Source organism: Oncorhynchus masou, chromosome 31 (assembly GCF_036934945.1).
Source record: "Oncorhynchus masou masou isolate Uvic2021 chromosome 31, UVic_Omas_1.1, whole genome shotgun sequence".
NCBI lineage: Eukaryota > Metazoa > Chordata > Actinopteri > Salmoniformes > Salmonidae > Oncorhynchus > Oncorhynchus masou.
In genome coordinates, this window is record NC_088242.1 from 16,185,837 (window position 1) to 16,210,210 (window position 24,374).

Sequence of the window (24,374 nt, forward strand, 5' to 3'; positions counted from 1 at the left end):
TGTGGGAGAGCAGGCGGCGGGAGAGAGCAGCCGGTGTGGGAGAGCAGGCGGTGGGCAAGAGCAGGCGGTGCGAGAGAGCAGGCGGTGCGAGAGAACAGGCGGTGGGGGAGAGCAGGCGGTGCGAGAGAGCAGGCGGTGCGAGAGAGCAGGCGGTGGGGAGAGCAGGCGGTGGGAGAGAGCAGGCGGTGGGAGAGAGCAGGCGGTGCGAGAGAGCAGGCGATGCGAGAGAGCAGGCGGTGCGAGAGAACAGGCGGTGCAAGAGAACAGGCGGTGCGGGAGAGCAGGCAGTGGGCGAGAGCAGGCTGTGGGCGAGAGCATTTACATTACATTTAAGTCATTTAGCAGACGCTCTTATCCAGAGCGACTTACAAATTGGTGAATTCACCTTCTGACATCCAGTGGAACAGCCACTTTACAATAGTGCATCTAAATCATTAAGGGGGGGGGTGAGAAGGATTACTTATCCTATCCTAGGTATTCCTTGAAGAGGTGGGGTTTCAGGTGTCTCCGGAAGGTGGTGATTGACTCCGCTGTCCTGGCGTCGTGAGGGAGTTTGTTCCACCATTGGGGGCCAGAGCAGCGAACAGTTTTGACTGGGCTGAGCGGGAACTGTACTTCCTCAATGGTAGGGAGGCGAGCAGGCCAGAGGTGGATGAACGCAGTGTCCTTGTTTGGGTGTAGGGCCTGATCAGAGCCTGGAGGTACTGCGGTGCCGTTCCCCTCACAGCTCCGTAGGCAAGCACCATGGTCTTGTAGCGGATGCGAGCTTCAACTGGAAGCCAGTGGAGAGAGCGGAGGAGCGGGGTGACGTGAGAGAACTTGGGAAGGTTGAACACCAGACGGGCTGCGGCGTTCTGGATGAGTTGTAGGGGTTTAATGGCACAGGCAGGGAGCCCAGCCAACAGCGAGTTGCAGTAATCCAGACGGGAGATGACAAGTGCCTGGATTAGGACCTGCGCCGCTTCCTGTGTGAGGCAGGGTCGTACTCTGCGGATGTTGTAGAGCATGAACCTACAGGAACGGGCCACCGCCATGATGTTGGTTGAGAACGACAGGGTGTTGTCCAGGATCACGCCAAGGTTCTTAGCGCTCTGGGAGGAGGACACAATGGAGTTGTCAACCGTGATGGCGAGATCATGGAACGGGCAGTCCTTCCCCGGGAGGAAGAGCAGCTCCGTCTTGCCGAGGTTCAGCTTGAGGTGGTGATCCGTCAGGCTGTGGGCGAGAGCAGGCGGTGCGAGAGCAGGCGGTGGGAGAGCAGGCGGTGGGAGAGCAGGCGGTGGGAGAGCAGGCGGTGGGAGAGTGGTTCCCAGCTGAAGAAGGGATCGGGAAGGGTTAATCCAAATTAAGCCAGGCTAGTAGGTGCAGTTCACCCAGTTAATCCAGGCTACTGCCTCTGTGACTGTGTGTGTGTTCTCTGATGATAATGCAGTGTGTGTGTGTGTGTGTGTGTGTGTGTGTGTGTGTGTGTGTGTGTGTGTGTGTGTGTGTGTGTCAAAGGCCTGTGTTGGGCGGGTCAGGTCAACACGAGAGCAGATCCGTGCCCCCTCTTCACAGTAAACATCGTCGGGTCAATGGGTCCAATCATACAGTCCCCCTGTTGTTCCAGTTCTACCCAGTTCAACCCCATGATCATTGTCTGTCTGTCAATGTGTCGGTCTCTGTCTTTCTGTCTATCAATTTGTCTCTGCATTTGTCTGTCCCCCTATCTACTGTCTGTCTAATATTCCAGACATATCTCAGAGACATAAAACATGGCTACTTATAGATATTGCTATTGTTACAAAACTGGCTTGTTTTCATATTAATAACTTGGTCTTGTATGATACATAATATATAATATTTTAAATAGAAACAGCTCTGAAACATGTTGAATTAATTTGACAGTCATGTCAAAGACTGGAATGATATGCACACCCCTCCTATACACTTGTATAATTTATTGAACATGCATGCATTTACGGCACACAGGATATTTCCATATGTTTCCATGCACTGGTTGAGGCTGAGACCATTCTTGGGCTCTGGTCCAAATGGAAACCTATTCCCCATATAGTGCACTACTTTTAACCAAAGTGTGTGTGTGCGTGTGTGTGAGAGAGAGTGTGGCTTTACTCCTAAGATAGATGAATTATACCGATGATGGCTCGACGAGTCCTTCACTCTTGGAGACACGGACTACGTCTTAAACGGCATCCCATTCCCTTTATAGTGCACTACTTTAAACAAGGGCTTATAGGGTGCCATTTAGGATACATCCACTGTCCCATCACGGTCTTCTTCATTCACACCACAGCCTGACACTTTCATCCCCAGAAAGAGATATGTTTCTTACACAACGTAGGCTAAGACCCTATCTTATATAATACAACACCCATGTCTGGTCTGCCTTGGAATTCATCCTCTGACAGTCCAGTATGATGGAAGATGGGTGTTGCTGACGTACCACTGCCTGCCCAAGGCCCAAGGCAAGCTAGTCCACTTTCATTATGTCCTCCAGAAAAGTTCTGTGTTGTGGGAGGACTGTGAAAGAGTTAAAGACTGAGTCACAATAGGCCCCCTATTTCTATACAGTTTGACCAAATCCCTATGAGCTATAAGGTAAACTAATACTGCTCCTTAAATAATAATATAATACCCATGTCTGGTCTGCCAAGGACTACATCGTCTGACTGTAGTATGGGTGTTGCGGACGTACCAAAGACAAGACGACTGTGCACTTTTCCACTCCAATCTGTCCTCCGGTAAACTTGCTTTTAGTGATGCACTACTTTTAGGATACACACTTGCAAACAAATTGCTCGACAAACGCACCAAATTCCAATCTACAGTAAAACATGGTGGCATATTACTAGGAAAGGGTTTGCTTTAATGGATTTTCAGTGACTTTATTGACCTATAAAGCTGTATCTTTCGAGGAACCCAGAGTGCTTTCCAGAGATGGAGGAGTGTGCCATCACAGCCCCACTGAGGGAAGGAAGTGACCTCAGACCATGATTCTTTCAGCTTTTATAGACTCAACCATTATGTGGTATTTTAATCACTAACTCCATCCCTCTCTGACCTTTCCTGAACGAAAAACCCTAGTGTCATCACCTCAATCACTTCAACAGCCGACAATGTAATCTGAATTGTTCCACGTACTTCCTAGAAAAGTCATAATTCAAATACATTTTACAACATATAGGGCTGGTTTGTTGAACCCAGATTACGCCTCCTCCTGGTAAATGTTTATGCTGGCCTATGTAGTGGTTTTGAATGTGTTGTGACTGTTGTGTGCTCAGGGTTCTCGTCTTACCTTGTTCTGTGTGATGTGATGGACAGCTCTGCTGTGGGCATCGGGGAGCTGTGAGGCCACTGTCCCTGTGTTCATGTCCAACACCTGGATGGAGCGGTCAGCACCACTCACCAGCACTATGTCTGACACATACAGCTGCTAAGGAAAGTCCATTACAGTACTCAATGGGCAGTTAAGTTTCACTTTGAAACTCACATTGATAATTCTTAAAGGGGCAATCAGGAGTAGAAACAATATCAAAGCATCCACCCTGCCTGTTTCGGTAAAAAGCTGAGGAATGGGGCTGGAACAATGTAACCACTCTCAAAGAGCTATGGATACCATCCATGACATCAAAATTACAGTTTTAACCATGTTTTGAAGTTATAAGGTAAAACAGTTGAACTAAGCACACGAGTCATTTATAAGCTAGATTTTTCAAGACTCAATGGGTACATATCATCAATTTATAAATTTTAAAAAATTATGTAGCAACTGCCGATTGCCCCTTTAAGTGAAACTCCAGTAAGTTATACCACTCAGCAAGAATAAACCATTCATTTCAATATGTTTTATGAAACCATTCTGGTAACACAACCGTGTCATATCCACCACAGCCCCAGGTCCTGCTGCTCTAGCCTATTCTGCTCAGGAAGGGCTTCAAACCTCACGTGTAGCCTCCGGTCTGCCACAGTTGATCTTGGCACTAAATCAACACGATTCCTGCATCCCAAATAGCAACATATTCCATATTTAGTGCACTACTTTTGATCAGGACCCAGAGGGAATAGGGCGCTGTAAAGAGAATAGGGTGTCATTTGGGACTCAATTACTTGAATGTTTCAGGAATGTCTCCATCCCGAATGTCTCCTTGTTAAAGAGTTTTACAATACATTTATTTTCTAATAAATCCTCTGAACCCTAAAGTCCATTTATAGCAATGTTTGGAGGACTGAGTGTCGTTTTTACTGAGGTATTAAGCTGCGTTGTGCTTGGCAACGGACAAAGTAGAAAGGAAAGTAGACATCAGATGATTCTGTAAGATTTTCCACTCTCTGTGTGTTACTGTGTTATTAGTGAGTTTGTTTAGAAATATAGACTGAAGAGATTCCTTGCTGTCAGTCAGTGAATGATATGGGTTATTGTTGATCAGCACTAGTGATTAAGACTCTACAGATTATGATCCATAATCAAAGGCTTTGTAGAATTGTGTTAACGACTGTAGATAAATACTATCAAATAGTGTCACTAATATTAAGAATAAACTACTATGGTAAGTAGATATGAGGGTAGATGAATGCTTTTGGTAATGATGATCTAAGACATGAATGAACTGCTACCTCGGTTTGAGGAGAGAGTGGATAGCTGATCCTATATTTCTCAGATACAGTGATCACTGGATTGTGTGATGAAGGATACAGGAGTAGAAGTCGTTGATGACTGACACAGCAGTGATGTCTGTTCCTGACTTAGTCTCTAAACATCTTGTCAGCTTGATGGCACTCCTCTGCTGGTACCTGAACAAGAATAAAGATAGATTTGTGCTTGGAGTTAAATCGTGGAAATTAGATATATACTGTATAATATACTATATAAAGCTTCAAGTCTGGGTACTTAGTAATTAAAGTCAGATTCGGGCCCATACTCAAAAAGTGTCTCAAAATCATTGGGCATTAAAAAACTAAAATGATCCTGACTCAGCACTCCTACTCTGAGACTTTGAATGAATACGGGCCCTGGCCTAAAAATACTGCCCTACACCTCCAATAACTGGTGTTGAACGGACAACTGCTAGCCATTATATGGTACTGCAGGCAGCATGCTCTGTAGAGAGACTCAGTCTAGAATAAATGATCATGTAGGCAGCATGCTCTGTAGAGAGAGACTCAGTCTAGAATAAATGATCATGTAGGCAGCATGCTCTGTAGAGAGAGACTCAGTTTGGAGGAAATTATAATGTAGGCAGCCTGTCTGTAGAGAGAGACTCAGTCTAGAATAAATGATCATGTAGGCAGCATGCTCTGTAGAGAGAGACTCAGTCTGGAGGAAATTATAATGTAGGCAGCCTGTCTGTAGAGAGACTCAGTCTAGAATAAATTATCATGTAGGCAGCCTGTCTGTAGAGAGACTCAGTCTAGAATAAATGATCATGTTGGCAGCATGTCTGTAGAGAGACAGTCTAGAATAAATGATCATGTTGGCAGCATGTCTGTAGAGAGACAGTCTAGAATAAATGATAATGTTGGCAGCCTGTGTGTAGAGAGAGACTCAGTCTAGAATAAATGATCATGTAGGCAGCATGCTCTGGAGAGAGACTCAGTCTAGAATAAATGATCATGTAGGCATCATGCTCTGTAGAGAGAGACTCAGTCTAGAATAAATGATCATGTAGGCAGCCTGTCTGTAGAGAGACTCAGTCTAGAATAAATGATCATGTTGGCAGCCTGTCTGTAGAGAGAGACTCAGTCTAGAATAAATGATCATGTAGGCATCATGCTCTGTAGAGAGAGACTCAGTCTGGAGGAAATTATAATGTAGGCAGCCTGTCTGTAGAGAGACTCAGTCTAGAATAAATGATCATGTTGGCAGCCTGTCTGTAGAGAGAGACTCAGTCTGGAATAAATGATCATGTTGGCAGCATGTCTGTAGAGAGTGACTCAGTCTAGAATAAATGATCATGTTGGCAGCCTGTCTGTAGAGAGTCTCAGTCTAGAATAAATGATCATGTAGGCAGCCTGTCTGTAGAGAGACTCAGTCTAGAATAAATTATCATGTAGGCAGCCTGTCTGTAGAGAGACTCAGTCTAGAATAAATGATCATGTTGGCAGCATGTCTGTAGAGAGACAGTCTAGAATAAATGATCATGTTGGCAGCATGTCTGTAGAGAGACAGTCTAGAATAAATGATAATGTTGGCAGCCTGTGTGTAGAGAGAGACTCAGTCTAGAATAAATGATCATGTAGGCAGCATGCTCTGGAGAGAGACTCAGTCTAGAATAAATGATCATGTAGGCATCATGCTCTGTAGAGAGAGACTCAGTCTGGAGGAAATTATAATGTAGGCAGCCTGTCTGTAGAGAGACTCAGTCTAGAATAAATGATCATGTTGGCAGCCTGTCTGTAGAGAGAGACTCAGTCTAGAATAAATGATCATGTAGGCATCATGCTCTGTAGAGAGAGACTCAGTCTGGAGGAAATTATAATGTAGGCAGCCTGTCTGTAGAGAGACTCAGTCTAGAATAAATGATCATGTTGGCAGCCTGTCTGTAGAGAGAGACTCAGTCTGGAATAAATGATCATGTTGGCAGCATGTCTGTAGAGAGTGACTCAGTCTAGAATAAATGATCATGTTGGCAGCCTGTCTGTAGAGAGTCTCAGTCTAGAATAAATGATCATGTTGGCAGCCTGTCTGTAGAGAGTCTCAGTCTAGAATAAATGATCATGTTGGCAGCCTGTCTGTAGAGAGTCTCAGTCTAGAATAAATGATCATGTAGGCAGCCTGTCTGTAGAGAGAGACTCAGTCTGGAGGAAAGTATAATGTAGGCAGCCTGTCTGTAGAGAGACTCAGTCTAGAATAAATGATCATGTAGGCAGCCTGTCTGTAGAGAGACTCAGTCTAGAATAAATGATCATGTAGGCAGCCTGTCTGTAGAGAGACTCAGTCTAGAATAAATGATCATGTTGGCAGCATGTCTGTAGAGAGACGGTCTAGAATAAATGATCATGTTGGCAGCATGTCTGTAGAGAGACAGTCTAGAATAAATGATAATGTTGGCAGCCTGTGTGTAGAGAGAGACTCAGTCTAGAATAAATGATCATGTAGGCATCATGCTCTGTAGAGAGAGACTCAGTCTAGAATAAATGATCATGTAGGCATCATGCTCTGTAGAGAGAGACTCAGTCTAGAATAAATGATCATGTAGGCATCATGCTCTGTAGAGAGAGACTCAGTCTAGAATAAATGATCATGTAGGCATCATGCTCTGTAGAGAGAGACTCAGTCTAGAATAAATGATCATGTAGGCAGCATGCTCTGTAGAGAGAGACTCAGTCTGGAGGAAATTATAATGTAGGCAGCCTGACTGTAGAGAGACTCAGTCTAGAATAAATGATCATGTTGGCAGCCTGTCTGTAGAGAGACTCAGTCTAGAATAAATGATCATGTAGGCAGCCTGTCTGTAGAGAGAGACTCAGTCTGGAATAAATGATCATGTAGGCAGCATGTCTGTAGAGAGTCTCAGTCTAGAATAAATGATCATGTTGGCAGCCTGTCTGTAGAGAGACTCAGTCTAGAATAAATGATCATGTTGGCAGCCTGTCTGTAGAGAGACTCAGTCTAGAATAAATGATCATGTTGGCAGCCTGTCTGTAGAGAGACTCAGTCTAGAATAAATTATCATGTTGGCAGCCTGTCTGTAGAGAGAGACGCAGTCTGGAGGAAATTATAATGTAGGCAGCCTGTCTGTAGAGAGAGACTCAGTCTGGAGGAAAGTATAATGTAGGCAGCCTGTCTGTAGAGAGAGACGCAGTCTGGAGGAAATTATAATGTAGGCAGCAAAAATAGGATTTTGAATGGGAATCGATAATTGTTGTTTTGTCCTTGTTTTGTTGTTTTGTCCAAGGATCAATGTCCCCTTGCTTAGTGTTTCTCGGCTAATGTGCTGGGCATGGCTATCTCCTCGTTGGTGATCTTCCCACATGCTTTCCATACCCCAGTCAGGACATGTTAACATGATACTGTAGAATATAAACTTGTTGGTTTGATCATAAACAGGAAGTGAGGTGAGCCAACTCTTGTCCTTTGCCCTATACATCTCTCTCTCTCCTAAGAATGTTTTCAGGAATGCAGGTAATTATGTGACTGTGATGTGACTGTAAACTAACAATACTGAGAGAAAAAAATAAAGCAACACGCAACAATTTCAATGATTTTACTGAGTTACAGTTAATTTAAGGAAATCAGTCAATTGAAAAAAAGTTAATTAGACCCTAATCTATGGATTTCACATGACTGGGCAGGGGAGCAGCCATAGGTGAGCCTGGGAGGGCATAGACCCACCCACATAGGTTCCTGCCTTTCTAGGACGTTTTTCCTAGCCACCGTGCTTGCTGTTTAGGGTTTTAGGCTGGGTTTCTGTACAGCACTTTGTGACATCGGCTGATGTAAAAAGGGCTTTCTAAATACATTTGATTGATTGATTGACTTGGGAGCCAGGCTCACCCACTGGGGAGCCAGGCCCAGCCAATCAGAATGAGTTTTTCCCCACAAAAGGGCTTTATTACAGACAGAAATACTCTTCAGTTTCATCAGCTGTCCGGGTGGCTGGTCTCAGACGATCCCACAGGTGAAAAAGGCAGATGTTGAGGTCCTAGACTGGCGTGGTTACATGTGGTCTGTGGTTGTGAGGCCAGTTGGACATACTGCCAAATTCTCTGAAACGATGTTGGAGGCGGCTTATGGCAGAGAAATGAACATTCAATTCTCTGCCAACAGCTCTGGTGGTCATTCCTGCAGTAAGCATGCCAATTGCACGCTCCCTCAAAACTTCAGACATCTGTGTCATTGTGTTGTGTGACAAAACTGCACATTTTAGTGTGCCCTTTTATTGTCCCCAGCACGAGGTGCACCTGTGTAATGATCATGCTGTTTAATCTTCTTGATATGCCAGACCTGTCAGGTGGATAAACTTTCTTGGCAAAGAAGAAATGCTCACTATCAGGGCTGTAAAAAAGTGTGCACAAAGCTAGATAGCTAAGCTTTTTCTGCTTATAGAACATTTCTGGAACTCTTTACATGTTATGGAACACTTTACATGTTGCATTTATATTTTGTTCAGTATGAATTGATGGAATGACACATTAAAAAAATATCTGTTGATATCCATGGTCCAAAAAACATGAACCAATAGCCTCCTCCCAGATGCAATCAAAGTCAATTAGTGCTTCCTAGCTGAGCTATTATACATGTTACATGTTTGGTTGAAATGTACGATAGAACAATGGAGACTGAGCTCCAACACCATCAGCAGAACTGGGGCTCAGTGGAGAAGATGACCAAGGACAGCCAGAAGTTGGGAACCTTTTGTTGCCCTATCCACCAGCCTACCCAATGGCAGATGAGTATGTGTTGTTCATAAAATTCAAATGTGATTCCTATCATTAAAATATTCCTATCATTACCTTTTAATGTCATCCTGTGTGATATCTAACCAGGTTATAGAGGTACCGGTGTAAGGAGGGGTCAGACGTCAGCAGAGGAAACTTCTATCTATCAATCTATATACTTTTCTATCTTTCATATCCTTACCTTTTAATGTCATCCTGTGTGTTGTCCAGGTGATATAGGTAGAGGTGTAGGGAGGGACCAGATGCCAGTAACAGGAACTTATCCAGGTAGTAGAACTGAGCCCCCCGTATGGTTTTGGAGAACTTTTCATCACCCCCCTGAAGGAAGAATAATTATAAAAGCTTACAAATGGCTTATAACAAGTTATGAAACATATCTGCAGAATGTTACCAAAAGTGTGTTTCGTTAAGTGTTACCAAACCAATCACTACCTGATGAATAACTTGAATTATCTTGCATCCGTCTCAGCTGAGGGCCAACCATTTGATGACTGTTTAATAAGGTTTATTATGATAAGTTATTTAAACTTCTTATGGATCAGTCCCATCTCGACAACTTCCGGTGAAATTGCAGAGCGCCAAATTCAAATTAAATTACTATAAATATTTAACTTTCATGAAATCACAAGTGCAATACATCAAAATAAAGCTTAAATTGTTATTAATCCAGCCGCCATGTCAGATTTCAAAAAGGCTTTACGGCGAAAGCAAACCATGCGATTATCTGAGGACAGCGCTCAGTGCACTAAACATTACAAACAGTTAGCAGCCAAGTAGATGAGTCACAAAAGTCAGAAGTAGCAATAAAATGAATCGCTTACCATTGATGATCTTCGTATGGTTGCACTCACAAGTCTCCCAGTTACACAATAAATGTTTGTTTTGTTCGATAAAGTCCCTCTTTACATCCAAAAACCTTAATTTTTTTGGCGCGTTTTGTTCAGTAATCCAATGGCTCAAATGCGGTCACAAGAGACAGACGAAAATTCCAAATAGTATCTGTAAAGTTTATAGAAACATGTCAAACGATGTTTATAATCAATCCTCAGGTTGTTGTTAGCCTAAATAATCGATAATATTTCAACCGGACAATAGCGTCGTCAATATAAAAGTAAAACAAGGCCGTGCGCAGCAAAGAGCTCTGGGGACATCCCAGGGTCCACTCACTCAATGTGGTCATTCTCCCTCATTTTTCAGAATGAAAGCCTGAAACAATGTCTAAAGACTGTTCACAACTAGAGGAAGCCATATGGAACGGAATCTGGGTCCTATCCCTTTCAAATCAAATCAAATTTCAAATTTCAAAATGTATTTATATAGCCCTTCGTACATCAGCTGATATCTCAAAGTGCTGTACAGAAACCCAGCCTAAAACCCAAACAGCAAGCAATGCAGGTGTAGAAGCACGGTGGTTAGGAAAAACTCCCTAGAAAGGCCAAAACCTAGGAAATAACCTAGAGAGGAACCAGGCTATGTGGGGTGGCCAGTCCTCTTCTGGCTGTGCCGGGTAGAGATTATAACAGAACATGGCCAAACATGGCCAAACATGACCTTTAAATGGTGGATAGGGTTTCATTGGAAAAACAGCCATTTCAAAATAATGGCACTTCCTGGATGGATTTTCCTCAGGTTTTCGCCTGCCATATCAGTTCTGTTATACACACAGACATTATTTTAACAGTTTTGGAAACTTTAGAGTGTTTTCTATCCGAATCTATCAATTATATGCATATCCTAGCTTCTGGGCCTGAGTAGCAGGCAGTTTACTTTGGGCATGCTTTTCATCCAATATTCCGAATGCTGCCCCCTATCCTAAAAATGAATATAGCCTCAAATAACATTGATATTTACTATTGGAATATAATTATTGCTTTATGGGCCTCTACTTTCATGGCCTGATACCACATGTGCATTAAATAGATGTACCCTTTAATAGATGGGTTTAATAGATGGGTTTAATAGATGGGTTTAATAGATGGGTTTCATTCATAATAGGAGGGTTGGTTGCATTCATAAATCCCTCTCTCTCTTTCCCCCTCTCCCTTTCTCCCTTTAAAACACTTTGTGAGGAGTTTTCCCTGGCCTCAAAGTCAGTAAGACACAGGAATTTCTATTTTCCATGTGGAAAAAGAGACTCATGAAAGAATATCATTTGGATTGAAGCAGAGGGAGAGGGGCTGTGTCCTTGTCAGCATGCTATGCTCTCGTTGTGGAGCAGTTATGTGGTCCTCTTCTTTGAAGCCACTCTTTTCATATCTTTGATGCTTTTATTTTTGGCAGTATAGAAGTAAAGAGGTTTATAGATAGAGGAGACAGTGGGAAAGACAGACGCAGGTGGTCTTCTTGGTCGACATATGTTAGGAGCCGGGTGTGGTACCACTGGAACAGGCTCTGCATAATGTGGTACTCTTTAACAGAGAGAGAGAGAGAGGCGAACAGAGAAGAGAGTGAAAGGAAGGAGAAGAAAAGGACAGAGAAGAGAAGAGTGGGAAAGAAAGGAGAAGAAAAGGACAGAGAAGAGAAGAGTGGGAAAGAAAGGAGAAGAAAAGGACAGAGAAGAGAAGAGTGGGAAAGAAAGGAGAAGAAAAGGACAGAGAAGAGAAGAGTGGGAAAGAAAGGAGAAGAAAAGGACAGAAGAGAAGAGTGGGAAAGAAAGGAGAAGAAAAGGACAGAGAAGAGTGGGGGAGAAAGGAGAAGAGAAGGAAAGAGAGGGGAATAGAGGGGAAGGAAGCGTATTTCAGTGCCAAAAGACAAAGCAAGAGATTATAGGCCGTCATGCCTCATCAGGCGTTTAGCCCCGGGGCTTGTAGGAGCTGCAACGTTATATAGCCTATCTAATGTAACAGAAATTCCTGAAAAACCTGGGAAAGATTCTGGAATTTTGCAACCCTAATCAGAAAACCACCAACTGTGATGCGGAATGTATGACAGTTTGTTCCAACCGGAAAATAAAGTGCTGAACCAGTTTGAACCCAAGTTAGGGTTCATATAGTCCTTTTTCCTGTATTTTTTACATGTGAAATCAACATAGATTTTTACAAAATAGCGAATGAATTTACTCGACCCATTAGCACAGATGAGAAGCTTGCTATGGAACACTTAAGCTAGTTATTTACATGTTTGACTGGTCAGATAATGAGGCGCAAATGAAATTTCACCGGTGGGGAGAGAGCAAGAGAGGGGTGGCCATAGAGGGGGCTTGGCTCGAAGCGCTGAACATCATGACATGATGTGAACTGGAATGTGTTTAGGCTTTTACTAGCATTATAACTTTACAGAATTATATACTAAACATTAGGAACAATTTTGGAACAAAAAATAACATTATTAACCGGTTCTCAAGATTTGAAAATAACAGTTCTGTTCCGGAACACCAGAGATCAATGTCTTTCCCAGTTTTTTTCCCTGAACCAATTCCAATGTCTGATAGATAGTGGATCTTCATTACACAGACATCTTATCAACTTCATTGTGCAAAGCCATGTGCAATAATTCTTCACCCTGCATAGTTTCCCTCCCTGAATTACATGTATTTGTTGTTGCCAAGATGCTTACTTAAACTGCTTCAGTTCACGACAAATAGACAAACTGCTCGAGTTCCTGCCAAGTCTTGGATCTCCTCATTTAGAAGAGAGATGCTGGGATGGTTAGCAGCAGCTGAGGGGAGAAAACTGCTTTGAAAAAGAATCAGAATATGCTGCCAAAATGAAACGTCACAATGCGCTCTAAACCGCTCTGGAGACAAACAAACTTTGTTATCCTGTCTCCAATTGTCAGAAGCTTCTGTCAAAACTATTAAAGCAGTCTTCAAGAAAATTGAAATTGAATTGAGACGGAATTGAAATGGAACTGATCCCCACCTTGGAAAGCATGGGGATATAAATGAAAGACATATACAGGATTATAAGCATTTCACACGACCAATAAACTTTGATTTGATTTGAGTAAAATGTTCTGGGACTTCTAGGAGAGAGTGTGATGTCCAGTAAGGGAGTGAAGAGGATCTGCACATGCTCACAGCCAACAGACAAACAGACAGACAGACGAGCAGAGTTCTGTGCAGATGTTCCCTCTAACAACATCACACAATGTCGGGCCAAGAGACACAGTATGTCATCAACCTCATTAACTAGGCTTTTACTATTCCATGAGGCTTGTCACATCATGGACACTGGAAAAACCTGAAATGGAAAGTTACTATGCCATGATGATAGAACTATTTTGTTACATTATATACACTGAGTGTACAACACTTTTGCCGCCAGAACAGCCTTAATTTGCCGGGGCATGGACTCTACAATGTGACTCATAAAATTGGATTTGACATGTCTCAAGGCTTAAAAATCCTTCTTTAACCTGTCTCCTCCCCTTCATCTACACTGACTGAAGAGGATTTAACAAGTGACATCAATAAGGGATCATAGCTTTCACCTGGATTCACCTTGTCAGTATATGTCATGGAAAGAGCAGGGGTTCCTAATGTTTTGTATATTATGTGTACAACAAATGTTGGGATTAATTGTGCCTTCTGTATGTATGCTGAGTGTTTACCATGGTAACGGCAGGCTCAGGACTTCCAGTGGGCCAGATGCGGAGGGTCCTGTCTTCTGAGGCACTCAGCCACCACTGTCTGCTGTGACTCCAGGCCACACTGCTCACTGCCTTGTCATGACCTGCAAACACATCCAGAGTTGTGCTGAGTCAGCCTGGAGTTGATGGACAAGTACAAGGAGTTAATGAAACAGCAGTAGTGAGTGAACCTGGTACCCTTTTAAGATGAAGATCACTTTATTTGTCAAATGTACACAAAGTCCAACCGAAATTTGACTTAATCTTTAACCCTACCCCTCCGAAAGACACACATACATTTTCATTGTGCTAACCCATGCTGTAATGCCATGTACTGGCTCTGATAGGTTCTCAAATGGCACCGTATTCCCTCGTCCCCTACCCTTGGCCAGAGCTTCATAACGACACAGACAAAAGTAGTACCCTACATAAGGAATAGGGTGTCATTTTGGACGTAGCTATCGTCTTTTCCAGCAAAGTTCCAGAAACTATATTATGGCCGGCTTGGCTTAGAATTATGAAAAGGGTATTAATTAAAACCACAGTGGTGAATCTGAAACCTGAGTACTGGACAGCTAAACAGAGTGAGGGTTACAACAACATCCCCACAGACACTGACATATACTTTTATACATCCAATGCTCTTTGACCAATGTCATGTCTTTGATCTCAGGCACAGGAGAGAACTTTTATAATGACCCCCTGCCCTCTAGTGGAGCCAGTCTAACAGTACCTAACCAAGCCCTGGCCTACAGGACTGTCCTCTAGTGGAGCCAGTCTAACAGCACCTAACCAAGCCCTGGCCTACAGGACTGTCCTCTAGTGGAGCCAGTCTAACAGTAGCTAACCAAGCCCTGGCCTAGAGAACTGTCCTCTAGTGGAGCCAGTCTAACAGTACCTAACCAAGCCCTGGCCTACAGGACTGTCCTCTAGTGGAGCCAGTCTAACAGTAGCTAACCAAGCCCTGGCCTACAGAACTGTCCTCTAGTGGAGCCAGTCTAACAGTACCTAACCAAGCCCTGGCCTACAGGACTGTCCTCTAGTGGAACCAGTCTAACAGCACCTAACCAAGCCCTGGCCTAGAGAACTGTCCTCTAGTGGAGCCAGTCTAACAGTACCTAACCAAGCCCTGGCCTACAGGACTGTCCTCTAGTGGAGCCAGTCTAACAGTAGCTAACCAAGCCCTGGCCTAGAGAACTGTCCTCTAGTGGAGCCAGTCTAACAGCACCTAACCAAGCCCTGGCCTACAGTACCGTCCTCTAGTGGAACCAGTCTAACAGCACCTAACCAAGCCCTGGCCTAGAGAACTGTCCTCTAGTGGAGCCAGTCTAACAGCACCTAACCAAGCCCTGGCCTACAGTACCGTCCTCTAGTGGAGCCAGTCTAACAGTAGCTAACCAAGCCCTGGCCTAGAGAACTGTCCTCTAGTGGAGCCAGTCTAACAGCACCTAACCAAGCCCTGGCCTACAGTACCGTCCTCTAGTGGAACCAGTCTAACAGCACCTAACCAAGCCCTGGCCTAGAGAACTGTCCTCTAGTGGAGCCAGTCTAACAGTACCTAACCAAGCCCTGGCCTACAGGACTGTCCTCTAGTGGAGCCAGTCTAACAGTAGCTAACCAAGCCCTGGCCTAGAGAACTGTCCTCTAGTGGAGCCAGTCTAACAGCACCTAACCAAGCCCTGGCCTACAGAACTGTCCTCTAGTGGAACCAGTCTAACAGCACCTAACCAAGCCCTGGCCTACAGAACTGTCCTCTAGTGGAGCCAGTCTAACAGCACCTAACCAAGCCCTGGCCTAGAGAACTGTCCTCTAGTGGAACCAGTCTAACAGCACCTAACCAAGCCCTGGCCTACAGAACTGTCCTCTAGTGGAGCCAGTCTAACAGCACCTTATCAAGCCCTGGCCTACAGAACTGTCTTCTAGTGGAGCCAGTCTAACAGCACCTAACCAAGCCCTGGCCAACAGAACTGTCTTCTAGTGGAGCCAGTCTAACAGCACCTGACCAAGCCCTGGCCAACAGAAACAAACATATCTCTGGTAAGAAGAAGGGTGGGGGTGTATGTATGCCTTATGATTAACGAGTTGTGGTGTGATCATAACAACATACAGGAACTCAAGTCCTTTTCTTCACCTGACCTAGAATTCCGACCGCATTATCTACCAAGAAAATGATCTTTGATTATAACCAGTCATGTATATCCCCCCCCCAAGCAGACACCTCGACGGCCCTGAAAGAACTTCATTGGACTCTATGTAAACTGGAAATCACATATCCACATGCGCCACCCAGGCTGGCAAAATTCTGGATCATTGTTACTCTAATGTCCACAATGCATACAAAGCCCTCCCTCACCCTCCTTTCGGCAAATCTGACCACGACTCCATTTTGTTGCTCCCAGCATATAGACAGAAACTGATTCCACTGATTCCACCATGTTCCGGATAGCATCGAACAACAACATTGATGTATACGCTGACTCTGTGTGCAAGTTTATTAGCAAGTGCATCGGTGATGTTGTACCCACGGCTACTATTAAAACCTTCCCCAACCAGAAACAGTGGATTGATGGCAGCAATCGCACAAAACTGAAAGAGCGAACAACTGCTTTTAATCAGGGCAAGGCGACCGGAAACATGACCGAATACAAACAGTGTAGCTATTCCCTCCGCAAGGCAATCAAACAAGCTAAGCGTCAGTATAGAGACAAAGTAGAGTTGCAATTCAACAGCTCAGACATGAGAGGTATGTGGCAGGATCTATAGTCAATCACGGACTACAAAAAGAAAACCAGCCCCGTCGCAGACCCTGATGTCTTGTTCCCGGACAAACTAACTTCCTTGCTCGCTTTGAGGACAATACAATGCCACCGACACGGCCCGCTACCAAAACCTGCGGGCTCTCCTTCACCGCAGCCAACGTGAGTAAAACATTTAAACGTGTTAACCCTCGCTAGGCTGCTGGCCCAGACGGCTTCCCCAGCTTCATCCTCAGAGCATGTGCAGATTAGATGGCTGGTGTGTTTACGGACATGTTCAATCAATCCCTATCCCAGTCTGCTGTTCCCACATGCTTCAAGAGGGCCACCATTGTTCCTTTTCCCGAGAAAGCTAAGGTAACTGAGCTAAACGACTATCGCCCCATAGCACTCACTTCCATCATCATGAAGAGCTTTGAGAGACTAGTCAAGGATCACATCACCTCCACCCTACGGGACACTCTAGACCCACTACAATTTGCTTACCGCCCCAAAAGGTCCACAGAAAACGCAATCACACTGCACACTGCCCTAACCCATCTGGACAAGAGGAATATCTATGTAAGAATGCTGTTCATCGACTACAGCTCAGCATTTAACACCATAGTACCCTCCAAACTCTAAAGTAAGCTCAAGACCCTGGGTCTCGACCCCGCCCTGTGCAACTGAGTCCAGGACTTTCTGACGGGACGCCCCCAGGTGTTGAGGGTAGGAAACAACATCTCCACCCCGCTGAACCTCAACACCAGGGCCCCGCAAGGGTGCGTTCTCAGCCCTCTTCTGCACTCCCTGTTCACCCATGACTGTGTGGCCATGCACACCTCCAACTCAATCACCAAGTTTGCAGACGACACTACAATGGTAGGCTTGATAATCATTGACTTCAGGAAACAGCAGAGGGAGCACACCCCTATCCACATCGACGGGACAGTAGTGAAGAAGGTGGAAAGTTTCAAGTTCCTTGGCATACACATCACGGACAAACTGAAATGATCCACCCACAGACAGCGTGGTGAAGAACTTTCCACCTTCATACATTTACATTTAAGTCATTTGGCAGACGCTCTTATCCAGAGCGACTTACAAATTGGTGAATTCACCTTATGACATCCAGTGGAACAGCCACTTTACAATAGTGCATCTAAATCATTTAAGGGGGGGTGAGAAGGATTACTTATCCTATCCTAGGTATTCCTTAAAGAGGTGGGGTTTCAGGTGTCTCCGGAAGGTGGTGATTGACTCCGCTGTCCTGGCGTCGTGAGGGAGTTTGTTCCACCATTGGGGGGCCAGAGCAGCGAACAGTTTTGACTGGGCTGAGCGGGAACTGTACTTCCTCAGTGGTAGGGAGGCGAGCAGGCCAGAGGTGGATGAACACAGTGCCCTTGTTTGGGTGTAGGGCCTGATCAGAGCCTGGAGGTACTGCGGTGCCGTTCCCCTCACAGCTCCGTAGGCAAGCACCATGGTCTTGTAGTGGATGCGAGCTTCAACTGGAAGCCAGTGGAGAGAGCGGAGGAGCAGGGTGACGTGAGAGAACTTGGGAAGGTTGAACACCAGACGGGCTGCGGCGTTCTGGATGAGTTGTAGGGGTTTAATGGCACAGGCAGGGAGCCCAGCCAACAGCGAGTTGCAGTAATCCAGACGGGAGATGACAAGTGCCTGGATTAGGACCTGCGCCGCTTCCTGTGTGAGGCAGGGTCGTACTCTGCGGATGTTGTAGAGCATGAACCTACAGGAACCTTCACTACTGTCCCATCGATGTGGATAGGTGGGGGCTCCCTCTGCTGTTCCCTGAAGTCCATGATCATCTCCTTTGTTTTGTTGACGTTGAGTGTGAGGTTATTTTCCTGACACCACACTCTGAGGGCCCTCACCTCCTCCCTGTAGGCCGTCTCGTCATTGTTGGTAATCAAGCCGACCACTGTAGTGTTGTCTGCAAACTTGATGATTGAGTTGGAGGCATGCATGTCCATGCAGTCATGAGTGAACAGGGAGTACAGGAGAGGGCTCTTCAAACTCAGGAGGCTGAAGAAATTTGGCTTGTCACCAAAAACACTCAAACTTTTACAGATGCACAATCGAGAGCATCCTGTCGGTCTGTATCACCGCCTGGTACGGCAACTGCTCCGCCCACAACCGTAAGGCTCTCCAGAGCGTAGTGAGGTCTGCACAACACATCACAGGGGGCAAAATACCTGCCCTCCAGGACACCTACACCACCCAATGTCAAAGGAAGGCTAAAAAGATCATCAAGGACAACAACCACCCGAGCCACTGCCTGTTCACCCCGCTATCATCCAGAAGGCGAGGTCAGTACAGGTGCATCAAAGCTGAGACCGAGAGACTGAAAACAGCTTCTATCTCAAGGCCATCAGACTGTTAAACAGCCACCACTAACATTGAGTGGCTGCTGTCAACATACTGACTCAAATCTCTAGCCACTTCAATAATTACAAATTGGATGTAATAATTGTATCACTAGTCACTTTAAACAATGCCACTTTATATATTGTTTACATACCCTACATTACTCATCTCATATGTATATACTGTACTTTATACCATCTATTGCATCTTGCCTATGCCGTTCGGCCATCGCTCATCCATATATTTATATGTACATATTCTTATTCATTCCTTTACACTTGTGTGTAAAAGGTAGTTGCTGTGAATTTTTAGATTACTTGTTAGATATTACTGCATGGCCGGAACTAGAAGCACAAGCATTTCTCTACACTCGCATTAACATCTGCTAACCATGTGTATGTGACCAATAAAATTTGATTTGGCCTACAGAACTGTCATCTAGTGGAGACAGTCTAACAACAACTAACAAGCACTGGCCTACAATATGCCAAACCACTCATCCTTTCATTGATATATGACATCCACTGACTGGCCATACTAGTCTCTGTCTTTGCTGTTAAGAACTCAACCACACTTACTGGCCATACTAGTCTCTGTCTTAGCTGTTAAGAACCCAACCACACCAACTGACTGGTGTTTGTGTGTGGATCACAGGGCCAGATATTTAGAATCCTGTGGTCTGCTGACTGTAGAAAGCTCTATAAATCAACACAATTCACCTCCAAGAGAATGCTGCTATCAAAGCAAGCATCAGGGGTGTGTGTGTGCATGTGTGCGTGTGAGGGAGGGAGGGAGGGAGGGAGGGAGGGAGGGAGGGAGGGAGGGAGGGAGGGAGGGAGGGAGGGAGGGAGGGAGGGAGGGAGGGAGGGAGGGAGGGAGGGAGGGAGGGAGGGAGGGAGGGAGGGAGGGAGGGAGGCTGTGGGTGAGCTGGAGTGCAGATGTTGAGCAATATCTTAAATTATCTCCAGAAGCAGTTAGGAAGACATGTTGTTGTAGTGCCCATCTGCGGAGGAGAGCAGAACACAGCTTTCTCCCTTCTCTCCAAACCATCAATAAGTCCTACTCTTTCTCAGGAGAATGTAAAAGACAATGTTAACCAAACACGTTACTCACGCTCACGCCGTGGCAGAGAACCAGATAATGCTTCACCAGGATATATATATATATTTTTTATCTAGATGTTAGAGGATATGGGTGGATGTTTGGATCTTCTCCTGAAGCCTTTTATCTTGAGCCTCTGGACCTGTTTCCAGTATCGTTTACGACCCCAGATGAAATAAGTAAATCATCATAGGCTAAGGCTACCCTGTATCAACAGTAAAGAAAATATCAGATAATAGTTGAGTTTAAATAGCATTCTGAAGAGTATTCACTTCATTCACACTTTATATGAAAACAGTAATGAAGCATTAAGACAAAGGCCAGCATCACTCACTCCATCAAGTTCCTAGCATACAGGCTTTAATATAGGCTAAAAAATCCTGTAAGATTCCAAAGTGAATGTGACTCTGGTGCAGGTTACTATTTCCATCACGGTTAGGGGACACTTTGGGTCTTGGATAGCTTGGGCTGAGAACAGTGTGAAAATAAGATAGGTAGTGATTTAGTCTGTATTCCACTAGGCTTATAAAAACAGGGTTATAAGCTCAGTTCCTCTCTTTATTTTTCAGCCATATAGTAACTAAGTTTCACCCTCAGTAATAATGCGGGAGAAAAAGAAAAACAATCCTCTCCACAGTTGCCTTGATTCACCTCAGAGCTAGAACATCATTCTCAACATGATTGACAGGTGAGATAGATAAACAAAAAATGTGGTTCAATAAATAATAAAACAAGTAGTCATCAAAAACCACACTCACTCCTGTTCTTTGGGTTTAAAGGTTTCGACTGCTTTGCTTTTTCACTGAGACTTATTTTAAAGGAGAGTGAAAAGGAGGGAACAGGGAGGAAAAGGGAACCGTGGACCAAAACAGTCTTGAGGTAAAATAAACAGAATTTGAGAGGTTTCTAATCTGTGTGTGTGTGTGTGTGTGTGTGTGTGTGTGTGTGTGTGTGTGTGTGTGTGTGTGTGTGTGTGTGTGTGTGTGTGTGTGTGTGTGCGCGCGCTTGCCCCACTACCTGTGTAAACAGCTGGAGTGCCAGTGAGGGAGGACTTGTACAACAATACAGATCTGTCTCCCAGACCACACAGAATCTGCTTTCCATCTCCTGGGCAGAGAGGAGAAAAAAAAACACAAAAAAAGATATATATATATATATTAGCTTGTATGATTCTAATGATTCGTGGTAAAGCAAAGAAGGAACAAATGAAAGTATGATAAAAAGAGAAAAAAAGAGAGTTACCTGAGTATTGGGTACAGCAAACTGGTGTAGGGGTTTTGACTGTGCTGAGGTTAGTGTGTGGGACACTGGGTGCTGCAGTGTCTCCTGGGTATTCACTAACGAGACATCCTCTAAAATAAAGCAGAATTATGTTGATATTCATATGGAAAAAACATCAAGAATTTTGTACAAAACAAAGGTTCGGATCCCCAGACTAAGACTAATCCAACTAATGGTCTAAAATGTATGCTCATTGAAGATTTTCCATTAAACTACCTTTTAGTCCAGGTCTAAGCTTTGTACTGTATCTGTCTGAGAAACCAGCCCTAAATATATCTGGACATGGTGGTCTGCTTACATCTTCTTGTTGGTCTTTGTAGGTCCTGGGGTCTTCTTCTGAACATTGGTCTTGGGTGAGAACATTGTCATTCTGAAAAGCAAACATATTTATGTAAAATTCCATTTTCTTCATTTTATTAACAGCATAATATAAATGTAACTTCAACCCTGAAACCCAACACATCGGCCTTAATATTGATGCAAGAACAGGGGCAGACTGGCCATCTGGCATTTGCCCGTGAATTTTTAGCCCGGTGGGCTTGTCTAACTTGTTTTCTTTACGCAAAATGATAATTATTTGGTTAATAATGGGGGTGGGGCCTCAAAGAAAAAAAACTACTGGTGTATTACAAAAGCAAGGGCCATTTCTGGTCCCAGTCTGCCCCTGTGCAAGAAAACATGAGAGGGAAGAGCATTTTATTTTTTTTAAACTTTCCACATAAAATATGACCAAATAATAAATTAAGCGCAAGACTTGGACTGGAAACTAAAACAGTGAACAGAAACTACACACCCCAGGACCAAAAATATAATCTGCATATACTTAACATTTAGAAAAATAACAGTCTTAGTTAACACCTATGTAAAAAGACAGAAAGAAATGTAACAAAAACATAATTAATCTAATATGAAGCCTGTTTAAATATTGTAAGGTTTTTGTGTGTATTGTCTCTGTGACTTATTTCCTTGTCTCATTATAGCTCGCTGACGTGTAACATGCTATTCCAATAGGTAGAAAAGGACAGAGAGTCTTGCTGGTGGAACAATTCCTCAACCGTTGGACTCTCACGCACATATGCACAACCTACCGGGGACATTGTGTGTATCCTGATGACTTGACCTGTGTGTGGAAAACTAGAGGCTGCTCCTTAACACCACGTTTCCCTGAGCCAGAGAGGGAGAGAGATAAGACATGTAGTCATTCATAGGATATGCAGAGATGTATATGAACCCGTCATTTACCAACAGTATGAAGTAGTTATATTCTACCTCGTATGATCATCATTAGGATCCTACAGATGTCTCTGTCTCTGTCCTCGTGGACTAAGGGAGGGAATGATGGTGTGTGTGTGTGTGTGTGTGTGTGTGTGTGTCTGCGGGACGTAGCCCATTGCTCCTCTCCTCGCTGTCAGAACCTTCACTTCTCTGGAGTGGAGAGTGAGCTCACTTTTTCCACAGCCATTAAAACATGTGTGTGGTTTTCCCAAAAAAACGTATCCTGTCGTCCGCAGGCAAAATAAGGAAAAGTCAAATAGCCTCGTAACTAAGAGAAGCTATAATAAGGTTACACGTTACATTTGAAAAAGGAGAGATGGTTATTTGGTGTTTTCTGGAGCATACTTTGATTGTTTTACTGTTTTAACAAAGTCCTTTGTTCTTAACTAAAACTAGAAGGCAGTTTTATGAATGTTAAAACAGTCTTTGTAAAAAGTGACACACTTCCATAAAATAAGAGCTGAACTTCACCGCGCTGCTTTTGCCATAATTGCCATACGGTAACTAAGGAAGGCCTAACAGTGCAAACTGTAACTCTGGACTAAGGTTGCAAAGCTAGCCTAACAGGTTCATGGAAAACATCTAATCAACAACGGCATTAATTTCAATGAGCTCTGCAACTCTTCCAACTGTTGTCTTTTTTCACAACTGCCCCCAGTTTGACAACAAAACATTTACAATGAATACATAAAATAATAAAAGTGTGTAAAAAAAGAAATAAAGGATATTTCATGCTGAACACCTCATATTAAACACCAACGGTATTCACCAAGTTGACGGTTTATATTTAGGTAATGTCTTACAGCTTTGTCATTACATTTTTTATAAAAAAATCATACTTGATTTTATAAATATATTTTACATATGATAAGGCCACACAGAGGGCCAGAGACAATTAGACATCTGCGATTATCTTAAAAATACCCCAAAAGGCCACAATATATTCCTTGAAAGTTACCAGAATTCTAGTAGTTTATTGGTAAACTTAGAAAGTGTCCAATAATATACCCTCCCTTTGCAACCCTACTCTGGACAAGAAAAAGTATTGAGTACAATTCAAGCCTCTAAGTATTGTAAAAATGGTAGGTAGCAGTGCAGTGTGTCTATTCCGTAACATAAGCCTGCCTCTGTGTGACTGTATGGCTGCATTGAGACTGGAGGCTGGAGCGAGTCCACAATATAAGGGGGTACTGTATTCTGGTGTGGCGATCTAAGAAATCAAATTGTATTGGTTGCGTACACATATTTTGCCAATGTTATCGCAGGTGCAGCAAATGCTTATGTTGCTAGCTCCAACAGTGCAGTAATACTTAACAATACACACAATCCCCAAAATAAAAAGAAAGAAATTAAGAAATATCGGAACGAGCAATGTCAAAGTCAGCAATATAAATATATATGCATCTGATGGTGTGTATACACTGTATGGACAGTATATGAAAAAAAAGGTGTACACAGAGTTATATAGGATGAGCCTGGACTAGAATACAGTATATACAGTACATATGAAGTGGGTAAAACAATATGTAAACATTATTGACCAGTGTTCAATGACTATGTACATAGGGCAGCAGTCTATAAGGTGCAGGGTAGAGTACCGGATGGTTGCTGGCTAGTAACAGTGAC

General features: G+C 43.9%; 1 protein-coding gene across 1 annotated transcript in view; it reads right to left on the reverse strand.

Annotated features, from left to right (window-relative positions):
- wdr27 (WD repeat domain 27) overlaps nucleotides 1-24,374 on the reverse strand; it is a 159,064-nt gene that overhangs the window by 107,775 nt on the left and 26,915 nt on the right. The window contains 8 exon segments of the mRNA XM_064952752.1: nucleotides 3,299-3,420; nucleotides 4,697-4,794; nucleotides 9,584-9,720; nucleotides 13,954-14,075; nucleotides 21,210-21,299; nucleotides 21,435-21,544; nucleotides 21,772-21,843; nucleotides 22,562-22,637. Of these exon segments, the coding sequence (XP_064808824.1) occupies nucleotides 3,299-3,420; nucleotides 4,697-4,794; nucleotides 9,584-9,720; nucleotides 13,954-14,075; nucleotides 21,210-21,299; nucleotides 21,435-21,544; nucleotides 21,772-21,843; nucleotides 22,562-22,637 (827 nt within the window).